A 23,452-nucleotide genomic window follows, 5' to 3' on the forward strand; every position below is an offset into this window, starting at 1 on the left:
TCCCCCTCTTCCTCTTTTTTACTATTATGGTACTGTTGTACTTTCTGGTTGTTGATTCATCTATATTTTTATTTTTATATTCTTTCTAACATATCTGTTAGTTTCCTTGTCTAACTATATTTCTAACTTTTTTTATCATTCTCTTTCTTTTTTTTATTATTTTTTTTCTTTTTTTTGCCACCCACGTGGCTTGTGGGATCTTGGTTCACGACCCGGAGGTTGAGCCAAAGCTCCGGCGGTGAGAGCTCTGAGTCCGAACCACTGGACTAACAGAGAATCTCAGACCCCAGGGAATATTCATTGGAGTGATATCTCACAGAGGTTCTCATCTCAGCACCAAGAACCAGCTCTACCCAACAGCCTACAAACTCCAGTGTTGGAAGCTTCAGGCCAAACAACCAGTAAGACAGGAACACAATCTCACTCATAAAAAAAAAAAAAAGTGAGATGGCAAAAAAATAGGTCACAGATGAAGGAGCAAGGTAAAAACCTACAAGACCAATAAAATGAAGAGGAAACAGGCAATCTATCTGAAAAAGAACTCAGAGTAATGATAGTAAAGATAATCGAGAATCTCAGAAATAGAATGGAGGCACGTATTGAGAAAATACAAGAAATATTTAACAAAGATCTAGAAGAACTAAAGAACAAACAAACAGAGATGAACAACACAATAACTGAAATGAAAAATACACTAGAAGCAATCAATAACAGAATAACTGAGAGAGAAGAACAAATAAGTGAGTTGGAAGACAAAATGATAGAAATAACTGCTGGGGAGCAGAATAAATGAAAAAGAAAGAAAAGAATTGAAGACAATCTGAGAGACCTCTGGGAGAACACTAAACGCACCAACATTCGAATTATAGGGGTCCCAGAAGAATAACTGAAAAAGAAAGGGCCTGAGAAAATATTTGAAGAGATTATAGTCGAAAAATTCCCTAACATGGGAAAGGAAAGAGTCACCTAAATCCAGGAAGCACAGAGAATCCCATACAGGATAAACCCTAGGAAAAACACACCAAGACACATATTAATCAAACCAACAAAAATTAAATTCAAAGAAAAAATATTAAAAGCAGCAAGGGAAAAATGAAAAAATAACATACAAAGGAATTCCTATGAGGTTATCAGCTGATTGTTCAGCAGAACTCTGTAGGCCAGAAGGAAATGGCAGGATATACTTAAAGTGATGAAACAGAAAAACATACAACCAAGATTACTCTAGCCAGCAAGGATCTCATTCAGATTCGATGGAGAAATCAAAAGCTTTTCAGACAAGCAAAAGCTAAGAGACTTCAGCACCACCAAACCAGCTTTACAACAAATGCTAAAGAAACTTCTCTAGGCAGGAAACACAAGAGAAGAAAAAGACAATGAAAACAAACCCAAAACAATTAAGAAAATTGTAATAGGAACATACATATTGATAATAACCTTGAATGTAAATGGATTAAATGCTCCAACGAAAAGACACAGACTGACTGAATGGATACAAAAACAAGACCCATATATATGCTGTCTACAAGAGACCCACTTCATACCTAGGGACACGTACAGACTGAAAGTGAGGGGATGGAAAAAGATATTCCATGCAAATGAAAATCAAAAGAAAGCTTGGGTAGCAATACTCGTATCAGAAAGAACAGACTTTAAAATAAAGACAGTTACAAGAGACAAGGAGGGACATTACTTAATGATCAAAGGAACAATCCAAGAGGAAGATATAACAATTGTAAATATTTATGCACCCAATATAGGAGCACCTCAATACATAAGGCAAATGCTACCAACCATGAAAGGAGAAATCAACAGTAACACAATAATAGCAGGGGACTTTAACACCCCACTTACACCAATGAACACATCATGCAAACAGAAAATAAATAAGGAAAAACAAGCTTTAAATGACACAATAGACCAGATAAATTTGATATCTATAAAACATTCCACCCAAAAGTGGCAGAATAGGCTTTCTTCTTAAGTGCACATGGAACATTCTCCAGGATAGATCACATCTTGGGTCACAAATCAAGCCTCAGTAAATTTAAGAAAACTGAAATCATATCAAGCATCTTTTCTGACCACAGTGCTATGAGATTGGAAATCAATTACAGAAAAAAAAAAACTGTAAAAAACACAAATACATGGAGGCTAAACAGTGCACTACTAAATAATCAAGACATAGCTGAAGAAGTCAAAGAAGAAATTTAAAAATATATAGAAAAAAATGACAACAGAAACACGATGACCTAAACCTATGGGATGCAGAAAAAGCAGTTCTAAGAGGAAAGTTTATAGCAATTCAATCTCACATCAAAAAACAAGAAAAATCTCAAATAAACAATCTAACCCCACACTTAAAACAACTAGAGAAAGAACAAAGCAAACCCAAAGTCAGTAGGAAGAAATCATAAAGATCAGAGCAGAAATAAGTGAAATAGAAATGAAGAAAACAATAGCAAAGATCAATAAAACTAAAAGCTGGTTCATTGAGAAGATAAACAAAACTGATAAACCCTTAGCCAGACTCAATCAAGAAAAAAAGGGAGAGGATGTAAATCAATAAAATTAGAAATGAAAAACGAGAAATCACAACTTCCACCACAGAAATACAAAGGATTATAAGAGACTACTACAAACAACTATATGCCAATAAAATGGACAACCACGAAGAAATGGACAAATTCTTAGAAAGGTACAAGCTTCCAAAACTGAAACAGGAAGAATTAGAAAATAAAAACAGACCTATCACAAGTAATGAAATTGAAACCATAATTTAAAATTTTTCAACAAACGAAAGTCCAGGATGAGATGGCTTCACAGGCGAATTCTATCAAACATTTAGAGAAGAGCTAACACTGATCCCTCTCCAACTCTTCCAAAAAACTGCAGAGGGAGAAACACTCCCAAGTTTATTCTACAAAGCCATCATCACTCTGATACCAAAACCAGAAAAAGATATCACAAAAAAAGAAAATTACAGACCAATATCACTGATGAACATAGATGCAAAAATCCTCAACAAAATACTAGCAAACAGAATCCAACAACACATTAGAAGGATCATACACCATGATCAAGTGGGAGCTATCCCAGGGATGCAAGGATTCTTCAATACATGCAAATCAATCAATGTGATACACCACATTAACCAATTAAGGAATAAAAACCATATGATCATCTCAATAGATGCAGAAAAAGCTTTTGACAACATTCAACACCCATATATGATAAAAACTCTCCAGAAAATGGGCACAGAGGGAACCTACCTCAACAGAATAAATGCCATATATGACAAACCCACAGCAAGCATCATACTCAATGGTGAAAAACTGAAAGCATTTCCACTTGGATCTTGTTCCAAGATCAGGAACAAGACAAGGATGTCCTCTCTCGCCAGTATTATTCAATATAGTTTTGGAAATCCTAGCCATGGCAATCAGAGAAGAAAAATAAATAAAAGGAATACAAATTGGAAAAGAAGTAAAACTGTCACTGTTTGCAGATGACATGATACTACGTATAGAGAATCCTAAAGATGTTGCTAGAAAACTACTAGAACTAATCAATGAATTTGGGAAAGTAGCAGGATACAAAATTAATGCACAGAAATCTCTTGCATTCCTATACACTAATGACAAAACATGTGAAAGAGAATTTAAGGAAACACTCCCATTTACCATTGCAACAACAAAAAATAAAATACCTAGGAATAAACCTGCCTAAGGAGGCGAAAGACTTCTACTCAGAAACCTATAAAACACTGATGAATGAAATCAAAGGTGACATAAATAGATGGAGAAATATACCATGTTCTTGGATTGGAAGACTCAATATTGTGAAAATGACTATACTACCCAAAACAATCTACAGATTCAATGCAACCCCTATCAAACTACCAATGGCATTCTTCACAGAATTAGAACAAAAAAATCTTACAATTCATATGGAAGCACAAAAGACCCCAGATAACCAAAGCAATCTAGAGAAAGAAAAATGGAGTTGGAGGAATCAGGCTCCCTGACCTCAAACTATACCACAAAGCTACAGTAATCAAGACAGTATGACACTGGCACCAAAACAGAAATAAAGATCAATGGTACAGGATAGAATGCCCAGAGATAAACCCACGCACATATGGTCACCTAATTTACGACAAAGGAGGCAAGAACATACAATGGAGAAAAGACAGCTACATGTAAAAGAATGAAAATAAAACACTACATAACACCATACACAAAAATAAACTCCAAATGGCTTAAAGACCTAAATGTAAGACCAGACACTATAAAACTTAGAGGAAAACATAGGAAGAACTCTCTTTGACATAAACCACAGCAAGATCTTTTTGTACCCACCTCCTAGAGTAAGAGAAATAAAAAAAAAAAAAAAAGAGACTTAATTAAACTTAAAAGCTTTTGCATAGCAAACGAAACCATAAACAAGACAAAAAGACATCCCTCAGAATGGGAGAAAATATTTGCAAATGAAATAACAGACAAAGAATTAATCTCCAAAATATACAAACAGCTCATGGAGCTCAATATCAAAAGAACAATCCAATTAAAAAATGGGCAGAAGACCTAAATAGACATTTTACCAAGGAAGACATACAGAGGGCCAAGAGGAACATGAAAAGATGCTCAACGTCACTAATTATTAGAGTAATGCAAATCCAAAGTACAATGAGGTATCTCCTCACGCCAGTCAGAATGGCCATTATCAAAAAATCTAGAAACAGTAAATGCTGCAAAGGGTGTTGTGAAAAGGGAACCCTCTTGCCCTGTTGGTGGGAATGTAAATTGATATAACCACTATGGAAAACAATATGGAGGTTCCTTAAAAAAACTAAAAATAGAACTACCATATACCCCAGCAATCCCACTACTGGGCACATACCCTGAGAAAACAATAATTCAAAAAGAGTCATGTACCAAAATGTTCATTGCCGCTCTATTTACAATAGCCAGGACATGGAAGCAATCTATGTGTCCATCGACAGATGAATGGATAAAGAAGATGTGGCACATATACACAATGGAATATTACTCAGCCATAAAAAGAAACGAAATTGAGTTATTTGTAGTGAGGTGGATGGACCTAGAGTATGTCATACAGAGTGAAGTAAGTCAGAAAGAGACAAACAAATACTGTATGCTAACGCCTACATGTGGAAACTAAAAAACAAATGGTACTGATGAACCTAGTTGCAGGGCAGTTATAAAGACGTAGACATAAAGAATGGACTTGAGGACACAGGGTGGGAGAGGGATGTTGGGGCGAAGTGAGAGTAGCATTGACATATATACACTACCAAATGTAAAACAGTTAGCTAGTGGGAAGCAGCAGCATAGCACAGGGAGATCAACTCGGTGCTTTGCAATGACCTAGAGGGGTGGCATAGGGAGGATGGGAGGGAGGCTCAAGAGGGAGGGGATATGAGGATATATGCATACATATGGCTGATTCACTTTGGTGTACAACAGAAAGTAACACAGTATTGTAAAGCAATTATACTCCAATAAAGATCTATTTTAAAAAATCAATTAACATACTCCATCACATCAACTGACTAATAAAGGAAAACCACATGATCATATCTATAGATGCAGAAAAAGCATTTGACAAAATTCAATACCCATTCATGGTAAAAACTATCAGTAAACTAGGAGTAGAGGCAAACTTCCTCAATTTGATAGATAATATCTACAAAAAACCTACACCTAACATCATACTAATGGTGAGACAGTTGAAGCTTTCTTACTAAAATCAAGTACAAGGCAAGAATATCCCCTCTCATCACTCCTTTTCAACTTCATACTGGAAGTTACAGCTAATGAAATAAGACAAGAAAAGGAAATAAAAGGTATAAAGATTGATTAGGAAGAATTAAAACTGTCTTTGTTTGCAAATGACATTAGAAAAACGTATGTAGAAAATCCAAAAGAATCAACAGTAACAAAAAAAAAAGCACCTGGAACTAATATACAATTATAACAAGATTGCAGAATATGTATTTAATATACAAAATTCATTTGATTTCCTATATACAAGCAATGAACAAGTGGAACTTGAAATCAGAAACACAGTGCCATTTATATTAGCACCACAAAACTAAATACTTAGGTGTAAATCTAACAAATTACGTTTAAGATCTATATGAGAAAAACTGCAAAACTATGATGAATGAAATCAAAGGAAGACTAAATAAGTGGAGAACCATTCCATATTCATGAAGAGGAAGACATAATATCGTCAAGATGCCGGTTCTTCCCAACTTGATTTGTAGATTCAATGCAATCCCAATCAAAATTCCAGCAAGTTATTTTGAGGATACTGACAAACTGATTCTAACATTTATATGGACAGGCAAAAGACCCAGAATACCAACACAATATTGAGGAAAAAGAACAAAGCTGGAGGACTGATGCTACTCTATTTAAGACTTACTATAAAGCTACAGTAATCAAGATGGTGTGGTATTGAAGAAAGAATAGACAAATAGATCAATGCAACAGAATAGACCTGCATAAATATACTCAACATATCTTTGACAAAGGAGCAAAGGCAATACAATGGAGCAATAATAATCTTTTCAACAAATGGTGCTGGAACAATTGGACATCCACAAGCAAAAAAAATTTAGATATAGCTCTTACACCCTTCACAAAAATTAACTCAAAATGGATCATAGAGTTAAATGTAAAACATAAAACTATAAAACTCCTAGAAAATAGCACAAGAGCAAATCTAGATAACCTTGGGTATGGCAATGACTTTTTAAATAAAACACCAAAGGCAAATCCATGAAAGAAATAATGATAAGCTGAACTTCACTAAAATTAAAAATTTATGCTCTGTGAAAGACAATGTCAAAAGAATGAGAAAATAAGCCACAGACAGGAAGGATATTTGCAAAAGACACATCTGATAAAGGACTGTCTTCTAAAAACACACAAAGGATGCTTAAAACTCAACAATAAGGAAACCAACAATCCAATTAAAAAATGAGGTAAGGACCTTAACAGAAACCTCACCAAAGAAGATATGCAGACAGAAAGTAAGCATATAAAGAGATGTTTCATATCATATTTCATCAGGGAAATGCAAATTATTTTTTTAATTTATTTTTAAAAAATTTTATTTTATATTGGAGTATAGTTGATTAACAATGTTGTGTTAGTTTCAGGTGTACAGCAAAGTGATTCAGTCATGCATATACATATATCTATTCTTTTTTCAAGTTCTTTTCCCATTTAGCTTATATCTGCACAAAAACCTGTATGTGGATATTTATAGCAGCTTTATTTATAATTGCCAAAACTTGGAAACAACCAAGATGTCCTTCAGTAGGTGAATGGATAAGTAAACTTGTCCATCCAGACAACAGAATATTTTCAGTTCCAAGAAGCAATGACTATTAAGCATAAAAAGACATAGAGGAAACTTAAATGCATATTACTATGTGAAAGAAGCCAATCTGAAAAGGCTATATACTGTATGATTCTAACTATATGACATTCTGGAAAAGGCAAAACTATGGAGACGATAAAAAGATCAATAGTTTCCAAGGGCTTGGAGGGAGGGACGAACAGGTGGAGCACAGTACAGACTTGGCTGATTACGATATGTCAGTATGGGCAACTCTATGCATGTGTGGAAGCAGAGGTATGTGGGAAATCTCTATACCTTCCACTCAATTTTCCTATGAACCTAAAACTGCTCTAAAATAAAAGTGAAGCCAATCTATCAAGCTACGTAGGGTCAAAATGTGATTAAAAAAAAGATTTTTAAACGGACAAACTGAAAATAATTTTTACAAGATTGAATTTATTAAATGTTAGAGTGAAATATATTAAAATTACCATTAAATATCAAAAATATAAAGATTAAGTCTTCTATGACTCCTACAGCCCATACCTGAATCCAGATAATGTGTTTCTTCAACTGAAAATTTTATAATTATAGGTTTTATTGTACATTATGTTTTCTACCTTAATAACTCTACTGATATTGTTTTATTTTTTCTGTCTTCAGCATTTTCACAGATCCATGCAAGTGACTGGAATTCAGGAGTCATGAATTTTCAAATGGCTATTTTCTCCAGTGTTCCTTTTGTTTTTAAACCTTGCTGACAATCTTTGCAAATATGCCTTTATAAAGATACAGTCTCTGGCCAGCGTGAAACAGGATTTTATAGATCTTTCCAACTTTGAGAGAGAAAATCTCACAGCTGGCAAACTCATATCCATTACTTAGAAGCCATTTACTCTTTAATAGCTTTCTGTCTCCTGTTATAAAAGAATCCCCTGCATGCTCCTTGGTTAAAGTGTTGGCAACTGCATGCATCATATCCATTTTCATGTGACATTTCTTTATTCAACATGTCTATTATGTATCAGTGACTAATCAAAGCAATAGGGAAATATTAGTAAACAAACAGAGAAACCTTCTTGCCTTCCAGGAGCTTACCTTTCCGATGGGGAAACAGACAATAAAAGTGGTAACTCAATTAATTATAAGGGATAAGTACCAAATGATACCTGAAAGCGATAAGGGCTAAGAATATTTGAAAAGAAAAAAGGGCATCCAGAGATGGTGAATGTTTAGAGAGGATAGCTGGGGAAGATCTAACTTAGGTGACTTAAGATCTGGAAGAAGGAAGGTATTTGAGATTCGACACAGGTTTGAGCAGATTTAGTTACATGTCAGCACCCATCTGACGACCAGCACCCAGCAGCCATTGGTTGAAAATGGAGCAATGTGAACCTAAGTGCCCCAATGGGGATCAAACCCACAACCTTGGTCTCACCTGTTCCCTGTGTTAATAGAGCTCACCGCCAATTATGTCCAAGGGACTGGCCCCACAGTAGCCTCATCAGTATGTTAAGGGTATTTTACCTGTGACTCGGGTAGGACCAATGAGGGCATATGTAAGGAAGCACAAAAGCTTATTTTAGTATTATCTATTCAACTGTTCATCAACTGCCCCCAACGTATGCAATTCCCCCTTAAATGTTATAACTAAACGTATAATGGCTCCAATAATCGTGTCAGTTAGTTCACTTTATACACATTATCTTACACAGTCCTTACAACTAGTCTCTGAGGTTGACGTTATTTTCTTTTTACTCATGAGGATGCTAAGGCTCAGACACATCAAGGAATTTTCCTAAGTTAACATGCCAAGAAAGTGGTCAAACTAGATTTCATACACAGATCTAGCTGGATCCTAGAGCCTATACTCTTAAGTCTCATGCTTTGTTCAATAAAGTTGATTGCATCAGACACAGAAGAAACTTTAGTATTAATCCTGTCCACACTGAGGCCCAGAGAGATGGAGATATTTTCCAGTGACTCAAAGAAAGTCAAGGGCAGAGTTTGGAATAGAAGTCAGATGTACTCATCCTAGCCTGGAAATCTTTCTACTACAACATGTGAGGGTTATTCATTGCTATAATATAAAGCTCCAGGAGGAATAAACACCTGTCCCAGGACCTATTATTCCTTGGTGGGAATGACCATGACCTTCTGGTGAATGTTCCATTCTTTCTTTAAAATCTAATGAGATGTTATTTTCTTTGGAAAGCCATCCTTGATACTTCAGTATACTGTCACTCTCTTCTTCCTTTATATACTTATTCTTGTCTTACCATGTCATCTAAATCATATCATAACATATAAATCACATGCCTTTATCTCCTTTAAGATTGAGCTTCTTGAGAGCAATCACCACATCATTCATCTTGGTACCCTTCGTGTATAAAAACCGGTATATAGCAAGCAATAAATATTTCTGCAATTAATTTTTTTTAATTTCCATTTCCTCAAGAAAACCATGATTAATACAGTCTTCTAAGTTTCATCCAAATAGAACCAAAGAGAACTTTAAAGAAATCATTATGTCCATTGTCTTTTAGCCAAGTATTTATTGAATAGGTAACTTTCCATGTTTATTTGAGCCATAAAAACCTAAATACAGAATTACTCTCAATGAAATGCAATTTTTCCTTTTATTTTTATAGGAGCCACCAGTATTCCAAATTTCTTAGCAAGAGATACCTTTTTGCAGTCTTACTACTAGCCCTATTGGTGCATACACCATTGGGAATATGCTTCTAGACAAAAGATTCTCACCCAACTCCATGTACAGAGGTTCTCCTACATTACTGTCTGTTCACATAGGTTTCTATTCCCCTGATGCATTGTTAAATATTGGAAAAAGAAAAAAATCTATAGTCAAAAACTTTGTTTCATGTTCCAAATCTTCCATTTACTTCCTAAGTGAATGTGTGTAAATCTCTCCAGCATTTTGAGCCCAGCAAAAGGGGATTAATAGTATGGGCAATAGTATACTTCTTGGCAAAGTAGTGCAAATCAACTGAGTAGTACTTGTAAAAGTGCTTAGTCCTATCTGTTAAGGGTAGTCCTAGTTGTTATTATATGTTCAGATTTTGCTCACACGCATGGCATCTACTATCCTAATATCTGTCATTTTGCCACTCCAAAGGATAATAAAATGTAAATATAAGTGAAATATCATTTTATCTCAAACTTCAGACAAAATTCCCAAATGATTTACCTTTTACAGAATTTTATCCAGATTAATGAGTAATTGTTCTTCATGGAAAGATACTGAATGAAAAAATAAGCTTTCTAATTGTTTAGTTATAATTAAAAATAAGTAGTTTGAGTTGGTAGGGTCCTTCTCCAGGGTCCTAGGACTGTGTCTATTTTATGTTATTTTGGTGAGTGCTATTGGAGTTTACTATTTTCTGATGAGGGTGTTAGGGTATTTCGTTTGGAGAAAGTTAATGAGCATATATGTGAAAGTGTTCCTTGACGCTTGCACAAGAAAACTGTGGGGACCAGAAACACTACTGGTGTTCCCCTGCTCTTCCCTTTCCTACTTATAACACCATCAACATAAAGGTCCTTTGACAGACACCTGACAAAAACTAGTAAGGACAGAACGAGCAACTCTACACCATTGTTCCTTGAAGAAAGGTAGTCTCCAGATCAATGAATCACTGTTTCTATAAGCAATCACAAGCACAGAAAATGTTACCTTGTAGTATCAAAGACATCCTTAAAATTATATTAAACGAGATGCAATCTCTGCACATTCAGCTACAATACTAATATCGAAATAGAGATGATTTGGATGTTTACTGTAGATTTCTGCTATGACATTTTAAGCACAGAGACTTTTTAAAAACATTTAATATTCCAAATTGCACCCTGCATTTATGAAATCCCTCCAGGTTGTGAAGACTGAATTTTAGACCTCCCATTAGAATACAGGGTACCCAAAACAAAAAAAAATCAAGACAGCACATAAGAGTTTCATATATTTTTTCCTGAATATCAACAGAATGGGAACTGCATAGAAAATTCTCCACCTACAATTCCTCAGTCATGGACTTGAAAATATAGTGACAAAGTTCATCTTTACTGTGACATCTTAATGTACCTTACCCATACTCAGATAGCCAGAGCAACCAGAAAATTAACTCTGTATTTCCATATCACACTCACCCTCACTTTCTCTTCTCACCTCCTGCTTGAGAACTGTCTCTTTCCCCAAGTATCTTAAACAAGTCTTTGATTTTGTTTTTATAAAGAAAAAGGTATTGAGAATAGGATTCATCTTACATAAGGAGTTAACATAAGATTCAGGATTTCTTCAACCATTGATTAGTAATGGGATCTTATAAAATGTCAAAGGGCATTTATTCTATGAAAATAAGGGTAACAGTAAGAAACAGTACAATTTGGTGAAAGCATGTACACTCATTATAATTAAAATTTTTCATTTGATAAAAGGCCTTGATAGAGGTGACAATATTCTCATGAACACCAATGTCTAGAAGCATTTGACATGCAATAATGAATCACTGTGGTCAGCGAGATAAAGAGATACTTACCCCGAAAAACAAGATTAGAGGAAAGGGAATCAAATTTTACTTGCACATTTGAGGCTAATTGAGGGATATCAACAAGAACAGAGTTGGAGCTCAGAAGAGAAAGTCGACGTCTTGATAAAGATTGAACTATCCAAATGTCACTTCTAGAAACCCAGTGACAGAGTTACCTGGTCAATTTAGTGCTATTATACTTAAACCCATAGATAGATGAACAATAGATAGATAGATAGATGGTAGGTAGATAGATAGGTAGTTAGAGATATTGATATGTAAATGAAATAAAAACAGCACTCAACTATAAAGCATCGTATAGTTTGTTAGTTCCATTTTAGGTCAATGACTATGAATGACTGCACAGTGGATAATAAAATTTATTTCCTGGTGGGGTGAATTTTGTGAAATTGCTATGGTTACTGATGCTTGCATGCCTCTCCTTTCATCTTGCTACATTCAAGGACAGCCAACCTTATCAAGGAGGATTAGTAAAAATGGAAATTTACTTTTATTACTATCAACTAATATTTACTGAGAGCCTACTAGTACATGCTATCTTGTGCATTGTTTCATTCATCTTCACAATGCCCTTGTGAGGCAGGGACTATTATCTCTTTCCTCTGCCTTATGAATGAGTAAACAGCTCGGACATGGTAAATAATTCACTCCAAAGAAAGCATTAGAACTTCAATATGAACTAAAACCTAACTACTAAACCTTATGTGTCTTTTCAGCAGCCCTTTTTTATTCACTTAACTGGCATTTATTAAATTAGGTATTGTAGAGAAAGTGACATAGTCCTAGTTAATTACAGAGACTTTAGAGTCAGAGAAGGCTAAAATTCCAGCTTTGTCATTTACAAGCTGTTTAGCCTTGAGGAAGTTACTTATCTTCTCTAAGCATTAACTACCTCATCTATAAAATGAGGATTAAAAAGATGCATAATTCAGAGGACTGTTTTGATAATTAAAGAAAATACTGCAGACAAAATACTTAGTTCAGTGCCCAGGTCATAGTAAATATTCAGGAAATGGCAACTTCTCTAATTGTGATAAATATGCCATGGCCTCTGCCCTCGAGGACCATAGATTTAAAGAGGGAAGGTTAGATGTATATCAAATGACTGTAATAAATAACTGAAAAAGGCATTGTGAGAGTTGAGAGTAAAGAGTCATAAATTCAGTCTAGTGAGATCATGGGTATCATTGTGAAGGAGGACACATTTTATTAGGGCCTTGAGGAATTGGCTTCTGTAGATTCAGTGACAGGGCACCCCAAGGAGAGGCATGAGCAAAGCTGGAGGCAGGAAAATACTAAGCTTGGTGGATAAACAAAGAGAACTGAGATTGACTCAAACATAAGCTCTATGCAGGAATGCAGTGGAGACCAGACTATATGTTAGAGACTTGAATGTACACCTAAGGAATCGTTTCTTTACTTAGAGGATAATATAGAACCTTTGAAGATTTTTAAGAGAGGAGTCATAGGAATGAGACTGAACTATTACGATGTAAATGTAAAGTGTTGGGAAAAAGGAAAAGGAAAAGTACAACAATTATGTGGGCCAATTAAAGAAAATGTATGGAAGTCAAATTGAGCAATAAGGGTGCTTGAGCAAAGCAGAGCAGTGGGAGGGTAATGCAGAGAAAGGGACTATCTCTGAGGGTGATAGACACATAAACTAGACAGGAGTTGGCAAATATTAGGCAAAAGAGACAAGGAAGAAGAAAGAATAAAAGATGACTGAAATTTCAAGTCTGAGTTGTGAGGACAGCAGAGGAATTTTCAAAAGACAGCAATCAGAAAAAAAGACCAGCTTTGCAGAGCACATGATGAGCTCTCTTGACATACTGCATTTGAAACCAGACGGCTATGTAGAGGTGCTAAAAGAACAATCAGAACCGTGTGACTGCAACTTAGGAAAGACTAAATCATGGGGTAACTGATTTGAATCATCACAAGGCAGAGAAGTGAAGTATCCTTTGCTGAATGAAAACGCTGAGGTAGAAAGAGAGAAGAACCAGGAACAAAATTGCTTGCAGGAAGGGGAAAAGAGTCACAGAAAAGACAGGGAAAGAAACCAGAATGTTAAAGCATCACAAACCCAAATAAGAAGTTACAAGGAAAATGGAAGGTCATCACAGCAAAATGGTACAGAGCAATCAATGATAAAAATTAGTAAGACCAATATTAACACTAAAAATAAGAATTCACTGGTGCATTCACTTTGCAAATACTTTCCCAGTTTCTCATGATATCAAACACAGAGATACTATATGAGCCAGCAATTCTACCCCTAGGTATCTACCCAGAGAGAAATGAAGACATATGTCCACACAGACTTGCACACAAATGTTCATAGTAGCATTATTCATGATAGGCAAAAATGGAACAACCCAAATGTCCATCAACTTATTAATGGATAAACAAAATACCGTTTATCCATACAATGCAATATTATTTGGCAATAAAAAGGAATAAAACACAGGACTAGCTAAAATAGGGATGAACCTTGAAAACATTATGCTAAATGAAAGAAGTTAGTCATGAAAGACTACATACTGCATTATTCCATTTATATGAAATGTCCAGTATAGGCAAATCCACAGAAATAGAAAGTAGATTAATATTTGCCTAGGGATAGTGGAGATTGAACAGAATGGGGAGGGACTGCTAATGGGTATAAGGTTTTTTCCCAGGGTTATAAAAATATTCTAAGGTTATAACTTGATGACTGGACAACTATGTAGATATACTTAAACCACTGAATTGTACACTTACGTTGGCTGAATTTTATAGTGTATAGATCAAATCCCAATAAGTCTGTTTTAAAAGGAAGAAGAATCCACTGGTTAAGTTTAAAAAAATCAATTTCTGCAAACTGATAGAATTCAAAGGCATAAAAGCTTCCGATATGAATCACATTTAAAGTTTATCAGTGAGGTATGACCATAAGGTAAATCAAATGAAATCTTAAATATGACTCTAAGATGATTCTGAGTGTCTCTGCAAATGAAATTCTGGCAATCCATTAATGTTCTCCCTGGAGGAGAGTAAAAAAGAAAGGTGCGGGTGTGACTGCAATTGCTGAGACCTGATTTCAACTTATTTACATGACTTCAAGATAATAACCCATAGATTTTTGGGAAAAGGCTAAGACTTAGTTATGACAACTCAAGTCACTGAGAACATCTTTCATCCCCAACAGACCCTTCATCAGACATCAACGGGTCCATAGTAAAGCCACTGAGAGGACACCTGGCACAGTCTTACTGTGGTGGTAACATCAAGGGCATCAACCAAAGGTTATATGTGTGGGATGCTGGAATATTATCGGATGTTATACAACTGATCAGCACCCTGGGGCATTTGGTTGGGTCTCGTGGTCTCAGCACTAAAAGTATTCAGTTATCACAAGACAGAAATGAATATGCCTGAGTACAAAAGGAATATTAATACTAATTGAATAACCCATGTATTATATTAATGACTCAAAATTTTCAGGAAAAGAATATTAAGATTAAACAAAATGTGACATTGTAATAAATGTATATACTCGAAGCAATAAAAATCCTAAATATTAACAAAATACCTCAAAGAAATAGTATAGGCTCTACTAGAGAAATAATTTCTCTTTCAAATACCATGTTTTCAGTTCTTAAAATATGGATGAGTGAATAAAAGGAGTAAATGATAAGTATTCTTATGTGTGAATAAATTAATAGATAACACATTCTTATTAAATTCCCTGACTCCAAACCACCTGGACTTATTAAAGAAACAAGTGGTTTAGGCTATTGTTTGCTTCAACACTGAACAGTGACCCAACTGATTAATGCTTGTGGAAAACCTACCCTTAAGCAGCTTTTATAAAATGAATTAGTGCTTCTGAAATTATAGAACATATACTTCAGCACCTCAGAAAACTTCTGATGGCTAATCAATGGTTAAATACCATTCTATTTCCAATCTTCTGAGCTATCTCATTAATATAATGAAACTGAGACACCACAGCTTCAGGGCCTACATCCCCTGTGATTCTAAGATTAATGTGTAGAGCACAGCCCTTCAGAACAAGGAGCGTAGAGCAGGAACGTACTGCAATTTATCAGCTCAATGGATTGATAATGAATTCAATTCAACACTTTTTTGAATGCCTACTATGTGCCAGACACAGGATTGTTCTAAAGGATACAGAGAAATGTAAATCATAAATACTCTATTCAATATAGTGAGTGGGTTAGATTTAAAAGATAAATTTAACTTTGAGTAATATAAATACTAAAAAAGGACTAAAATAAAATGTATTTTCAAATTTTAAAGTAAGAAACATGTTTGAAAAATCAGGAAAGCTTTCAATCAGAAAATTGTCTTTGACAGAAGATTAGAATAATACCATCTTTTAAGAATTTGTGTGACAAGGATATCACATCTATTTTCTCATTTAATCCTAGAAATAACACTCTGAGGTAGGTATGAAAATCTCCATTTTACAAATGAGAAAACCAAAGTTCCAAGACATTACTGAATTTCTCAAGTTCACGTGTGGTCAATAAATAGAATCTGAGTTCAAACCCAAATCTATCTAGTTCCCAAGGTTTAACCAGGTCGGTATAATGGCTTTAAAAACACAGAAAGTTGAAACAAGCAGAACTGTTGTCAAATTTCCTCAGATGTGGAGGATTAAAGTGCAAAGGTATATGAACCAAAGACCATGTCAGTAATCCACACAAGCACAGTAGGAGAGAATATTTGAGTGCTCAAGGACGAAAGAGAGCTTTGAATGCCACTTTGGACCTTTTTGGTGAAAAATGCAAAACCACTGAAGACTTTTAAAAAGGGAGTAAAATCATCAGAACTCTTATTCTAAAAGACTGTCCAGATAACAGTCTATAGAAAAGATTATACGTTGAACAATAATATCCATAAAGAACACCCACTCCCCAATTAAAATTATTAGTGGTAATTAGAAGCAGATTGTTTATTGAAAATGTTGACTACGGGTAAAAAGAGGAAGTTTGGAAAGCGTTTGACGTGAATGAGCATTTTATCGAGTGAAACTCTGAGAGATAAGAAGGTGTTAAGAAATATTTATAAAATTCTGCCAGACTCACTGTTTTGTGGTGATTATCCATCCTGGACTCTGAAGAGCCAATAATTTCTCTGTCCACATCAAGGTATTTTTCTCTCCAAGTGATGCTGTTGTGTTGAAGGACACATTTTCTTTGAATAGTTTCAATGGACACTTTATAATACATTCATTGCAGATTTTAGATCTATTAAGCATATTTTTCTCATTTCATCTTCAGATCATTTTTCATAATCCATTATTTGTTGAAAACTTTCTAAACTAGGGATTGTGTTGAGTCCTGGGGACAGGAAGAAAAATAACAAAGGTTATACAGCATACCAAGGGACATAGACATGTAAACAAAGCATGACAATATGTTGTATTATGAGTGTATAATAGACACATAGAAAAATCTCTACATATATCCATCAGGATCTCACTATAACCATTTCAAATATTTATAACAGAGAAAATGTAAGTAGCCGGCTACTCAGAAGAGGCAGGATCTGAGCAGCTAAAGAGTGAACAATAAGATAACCTAGAGATTTTCTAAAGCAGACAGCCTCTACCAATCATAGATGGGAGAAACAAGGAGAGGAAGTGATTGTAGTGGGTTGAATGGTAGACCTCCCCCAAAATATGTCCACAACCTAATACCTGGAGCCAGTGAATATTATCTTACTTGGAAAAAAGGTCTTTGCAGATGTAATTAAAGATCCTGAGATGAGAGTATCTTGAACTAATCAGGTGGACCCTAAATCCAAAAAAAATTTCTTCCAAGAGACAAGAGTAGAAGATGCAGAAAGAGAAGGGAAGAAGACCATGTAAAGACAGAGGCACAGATTGGAGTAATGCTGCCATAAGCCAAGGAGCACCTGGAACCACCAGAAGCTGGAAGAGACAAGGAAGAATTCTCTTCAAGAACTGTTGGAAGGAGCTTATCCCTACTGAAACCTTAATTTCAGACTTTTGGCCACCAGAACTGGGAGAGAATATATTTCTATTGTTGGGAATCACCAAATTTGTAGTAATTTGTTACAGCAGCCCCAGGAAACTCATACCATGTTGTTACCAAAGCTAGGGTTCCCCACTTGGAGCTGGAGCAGAAGCAAGCATGTCCAGAGGGAGGACTCTCTGAAGGAACATACTCACTACTAGAAAAGTCACTCAATGAAGGGAGGGAAGGGAAGAGCCCATCCCCCATCTCCTGCCAGTGATGCCAGCCACAAGCTTCAGCTGCTATATAGGAGCTTGGAGAATGCAGCCTGGAAAAGCCAGTCCCCCACCACGCAGAGAAGAACCAGCAAGGACAAAGAATATTTCTAAGAGCCACAGTGTCAGCACCAGTATGCTATGGGAACACAATGGATAAGTAAAGCTTGCTATATCAAGGCATTTTCAGAGAAGGTGAAATTTAAGCTTAATCAAGATGAATGATTAGAAATTCATCAGGCAGTGGAGGAAAGGTATTGAATGGGAAGAAAAAACATGTGCAAAATGAAGTTCAGAACCCTATGCAGTCTTCCTGTCCTCCACTTTTGTCCTGGTCCTCCATGTGGAAAACAAATATGGACTGAGTCTAATTGTTAGGGGCAGGCCATGTAATTAGTCTGGGGTCTAATCTGAAGACTTAGCCATTTTAGTTTCAGGACAGAGAAAGAACAGGAAATCCCACTAGGGAATCCAAGCTCGAGTCATACACTCCAAATCAGTTTTAACAGAGAGGGCTGGGTTAAGTCCTGTGGCAAGGCTGTGTTAGGTAATAGCTGATCCACAGTAGAAGAGTATTTTGATTCCTATTTGCTTTTCCACCTTGTGTATATATCTTATACATTGTGTATAGGGAACCCCAGTGGAGATGAAGTGAGGAGTAAGATTTTCAATCCTCTGCCCTATTCCCCAAAAGAGAGGTTAGTTTTTAGTTCATTTGATCCATTCATATGTAAATGTTCATTACTCAGTTGACGTACGTTTCTAAAATTTAAAATAAGTATGGGCATGAGACAGAGGTTTGGAAATATTCAGATAGGAATTTAAAACAAGGCATTGGATGATACCATCTAGGTAGAAGGTAGATGAGGACTTAGGACAGGGCTCTAGGGAACCTCCCAGTGAGAGACATATTGCTGTTGCTCTTGAGAGATTCTACCACTATTCATTGGACACCTGCAACTATGTGGGCCCTCTCCCCTTACCTTAGGCCTGAGCCAAAGTTATTAATAGAAGCTTAACTTTAAACCATTAGATAACCCTTTACTGCAGTATCTATTCTACAGGGTACTGGAAGAGATTGGTCAGAAAATGACACTGCAAAGCCACTGCAGCTCGGTAACCTTTTTTTTAGTCACCAATTCTACCTGGATTTCAACAAGAGAGATGCAGAAAAAAGGTGCAATTATCTCCCTTGATTTACACTTCCTGAAAATATAACTCAATCCTTAAAGCCTGCACTCTTTTATTTCTTGCTTATTTGATCCTTTAAATCCTGTTCAAACGAAAATATAGTGATATTTTCTTATTTTAGCTCTCTTCTGAAGCGACCTTGAAAGGCTAAAGAAGATCTTACAGTACTTTCTTTTCTTGGGGTCTTGGTAAAAGAGGATGAAAATGCTGACTTGTCAGCTAAACAGCATCGGATGGTTACAAATGAATGCAGCCCTTCTCAGGGGACAAGACTGTATCCAGGCAGAGGCTGGCAGCCCTACAGCACTGCACATAAATGAGTGATGCACTGCAGATAAAATGGGAATCAACCTGTTTTCTGGGCAGCAAGCCCGTTCAAGGAAGAAATTGTGCTCTTTCCTGGAAGCGCGCCATCCTCCTTGTCTGCATTCCCCAAATGCCTTTCATTTCTTTAAGAAAATATCAAATAAAGGACTGGCCTCAACGAAGAAGCCACTGTCCTACAAGCGGGGGACTTTGACCTCTCCAAGCAGTTATCAAACTGCATTTTCTGAAGACAGAATCAGCTCCAACGATTTAGACATATTGGGAATGTTTGTTTCTTTACTGATTCATTTCAAAAGATGTTTATAAAACATCCCAAGTAAATCTGACTGAGAACATTTATGTCTATTTTCTAGCATTTGGAATGTTGATGGTAGCTTTAAAATCTGTGATTCTGTAATAACGAAGATCTTAAAGACAAAAAAGGTTTTAGAGCACTTTGAGTCTAGTGACGTAATCTATCCCTACCAGGAAATTTCCTTTACAGCATTCCAGGAGGTATTTTCCTTTGCAGTGTTCCTGGAAAATTCTGCTTTGTCCAGGGACAGGAAGCCTACCCACTATAAGACAGCTCATCTCTTTGATTCAAAGTTCTACCTAACAGAGTTCCTCCTGATAGGAAGCCAACATGTGCATTTACCTATCTTCCCCCATCCTGCCACTCTGTTGAATCCTACCTGCTCTTCTACAGGAGAGTGTTCACATATTCCAAGGCTGCTTCTGATTGGCTGCCACCAAAATGGTGGCGCCCATGTTGCGGTCCTTTTCCTCAGGCAGGTGGTCTGGAGCCCCAGGCCCTTCAGGAGTCTTGCGCCTGGGGCTGCGTGAGGCTCACTCCGGCGCTCAGGGGTGGCCGGCGGTGCAGGAGTCCGGGGGACTGTTCAAGAAGTTCTCCCCCGGGCTTCCCTGGTGGCGCAGTGGTTGAGAGTCCGCCTGCCAATGCAGGGGCTGCGGGTTCCTGCCCCGGTCCGGGAAGCTCCCACATGCCGCGGAGCGGCTGGGCCCGTGAGCCATGGCCGCCGAGCCTGCGCGTCCGGAGCCTGTGCTCCGCAACGGGAGAGGCCGCAACAGTGAGAGGCCCGCGTACCGCAAAAAAAAAAAAAGAAGTTCTCCCCCAAAAGGGGTATGAAGATAGAATTGCCAGAGCTCTTCCACTGTGGCAAGGCGGGAAGCTTTCTCCAGACCATCTACTGTTGCCTCATCCCACGGCCGACTTGTTGCCTCTTGTGGGCCGTCTGCTGGCGCAGCTGCGCCCCTTTACCTACAAAGCGATTGCGCAGGTGGGAGGGGCCATTGCGCCTGCGCAGAGGGCTCCAGCAGCTGATCAGCATTTCTTTGCTGATGAGCCGACCGGCAGCTTCACAGCGCAGTACTCTATGCCCTTCCGAGCAGCTGTGGGCGGACGCTTGCGCATGAGCATCCAGACTCGTCGAGACTAGAGCCCTGAGATCATGAGGTCGAAAGAGTTCTTATACTGAATGCTCCAGGCCTATGAACGAGTTCTTATACTGAATGCTCCGGGCCTATAACTTCTACTACCTGTTCCAGCGTTATGGCTGTTGATCCGGCTGGGTGGATCTGATGAGCTAAGCAATCTCATGTCCGGGTATGATTTCATCCACAAGATGACTGGAGAAGACGTATTTGGAATCACTGTTCCCCTAATTACAAGTGGATCAAAACCATGAAAGTCATCTGACAGTGCTGTTTGGCTACACAGAGTTAAGATACCTCCCTTTGAATTGTATCAGTCGTCAGGCAGCAAGATGATTCAATAGAAAGGTACCAAAAGCGCTTCACTTTTCCACCCCTTCCAGAGATTAATGACATAATGCAGCAGCATGTCACAGAGCCAGAAAATCGGCGTCCTCAGAAACGACTTGCTGCAGAAGTAACAAAAGTTTGTTCGTGGACCAGAAGGGCTGGATTCTGTGAAAAAGTATACACAAGCCCTTTGCCATAGTAGGATAAATGCACTGGAGGTTACGTCTGATCAAGAGTTAAAAGAGTTGTTTAAAGAAGCTTCATTTTCTGAAGTAGTTCTTAACCTTGCAACAAGTGTCCTAAATATAAGCTGCAAAACAAATGCCATTCCGCATGGTCCACGAGGGTACTGGCTAACAGAAGGTGGAGTTGGTATTAATCAGAGACAAGCAACAAATCCTGAGAGTGCTAGTTGTTGGACCACATATACTTGAGAATGGACTTTCATTCTTAATAATGGAAAAGGAATTTCTACACTATAAAACGGCTTCAGCTATGAGGAGAAACCCTGGTGGTTCAAACATCCATCATTCATTCTCAAGATATAAGAAGGAACTTGTACGTTTGCTTATGCTAATCAGAACAACGAAGAATGGAGTATACTCTAGGCTTCACACTGTAAGTAATTTCATTTTTTTATAAGGGCATTTTTAAAATTTTATTTATTTATTTTTGGCTGTGTTGGGTCTTCGTTTCTGTGCGAGGGCTTTCTCTAGCTGCGGCGAGCGGGTGCCACTCTTCATCACGGCGCGCGGGCCTCTCACTATCGCGGCCTCTCTTGTTGCGGAGCAGGAGCACAAGCTCCAGACGCGCAGGCTCAGTAGTTGTGGCTCACAGGCCCAGTTGCTCCGCGGCATGTGGGATCCTCCCAGACCAGGGCTCGAACCCGTGTCCCCTGCATTGGCAGGCAGACTCTCAACCACTGCTCCACCAGGGAAGCCCAGTAATTTCATTTTTTATGTAAGCTGGTTTATACATAAGGTGTTTGTGTGATGATGAAATATTTTATTTCCTGATCTGCAAACACCAACGACCATGATTTCCTGGGTTAATCTTTTTTTAAAATTATACTTTATGAAAAAATTAAATTATGTCTTTTTTATCCTAAAAAAAAACCCCAATGCTTCTCATTTTACAGAAGCACAGCATTCATACTTACACATGTATTATGAAGGATGTGCCTGCAGTGAAACTGACCAGTACAGCACTCTCCCTACAGTACTGCACTTGTGCAATAAACGTTAGCATCTCTTTGATAATAACCTCTGAAATTTGAGTAGCACTTGATAATTTCAAGGGACTTTTTGACATACTCTCTTAAATAACTCCACAAAGTGAGGAGGAGGGTGTTATGATCTTCATTTCTCAGTTGAGGATATCTGTTCATTCCACAAATATGTATGACATGTGCCATACACTGTTCTAAGCATTCAGATTGACACTGAGAAAGCAAGACATCTGTTCAAGCTCATGCAGATTCTAAGGGGGAGATTTAGGACCCTACATGCAGATCTTCATATCAAATCTCATTGTCTTTCTATCACATAAGTTATCATGTTTCTCCAGAGGTGGAAGAAGACAGGGCTCCATGGTCCAGGGCAGTGAGGGTTTAGTGAGAGACAAACAACTCTATTTATTGGTACAAAAGCATCCAGTCGGCTTTTTAGTAGCCCACTCTTTTTTTTTTTTTTTTTTTTTTTTATTTATTTATTTTTGGCTGCATTGGGTCTTCGTTGCTGCGCGTGAGGGCTTTCTCTAGTTGCAGCGAGTGGGGGCTACCCTTCATTGCGATGCTTGGGCTTCTCATTGCGGTGGCTTCTCTTGTTGTGGAGCACAGTCTCTAGGCGCGCGGGCTTCAGTAGTTGTGGCTCTCAGGCTCTAGAGGGCGGGCTCAGTAGTCGTGGCGCACAGGCCCAGCTGCTCCACGGCATGTGGGATCTTCCCGGATCAGGGCTCGAACCCGTGT

General features: G+C 37.5%; 1 protein-coding gene and 1 pseudogene across 1 annotated transcript in view; both read left to right on the forward strand.

Annotated features, from left to right (window-relative positions):
* The window catches only part of ADAM7 (ADAM metallopeptidase domain 7), a 173,251-nt gene extending 152,090 nt beyond the window's left edge, over positions 1-21,161 (forward strand). Inside the window, 2 exon segments of the mRNA XM_027087951.1 lie at positions 19,272-19,323; positions 20,887-21,161. Of these exon segments, the coding sequence (XP_026943752.1) occupies positions 19,272-19,323; positions 20,887-21,161 (327 nt within the window).
* A 52-nt stretch (positions 21,162-21,213) lies between these two features.
* On the forward strand, positions 21,214-21,985 carry LOC113610126 (tyrosine--tRNA ligase, mitochondrial pseudogene; annotated as a pseudogene).
* Positions 21,986-23,452: the final 1,467 nt, after the last annotated feature.

The sequence above is a fragment of the Aethalodelphis obliquidens genome, unplaced genomic scaffold (assembly GCF_003676395.1).
Source record: "Aethalodelphis obliquidens isolate GAN/ISIS:26980383/991018 unplaced genomic scaffold, ASM367639v1 scaffold61, whole genome shotgun sequence".
In the NCBI taxonomy this organism is placed as follows: Eukaryota; Metazoa; Chordata; class Mammalia; order Artiodactyla; family Delphinidae; genus Aethalodelphis; species Aethalodelphis obliquidens.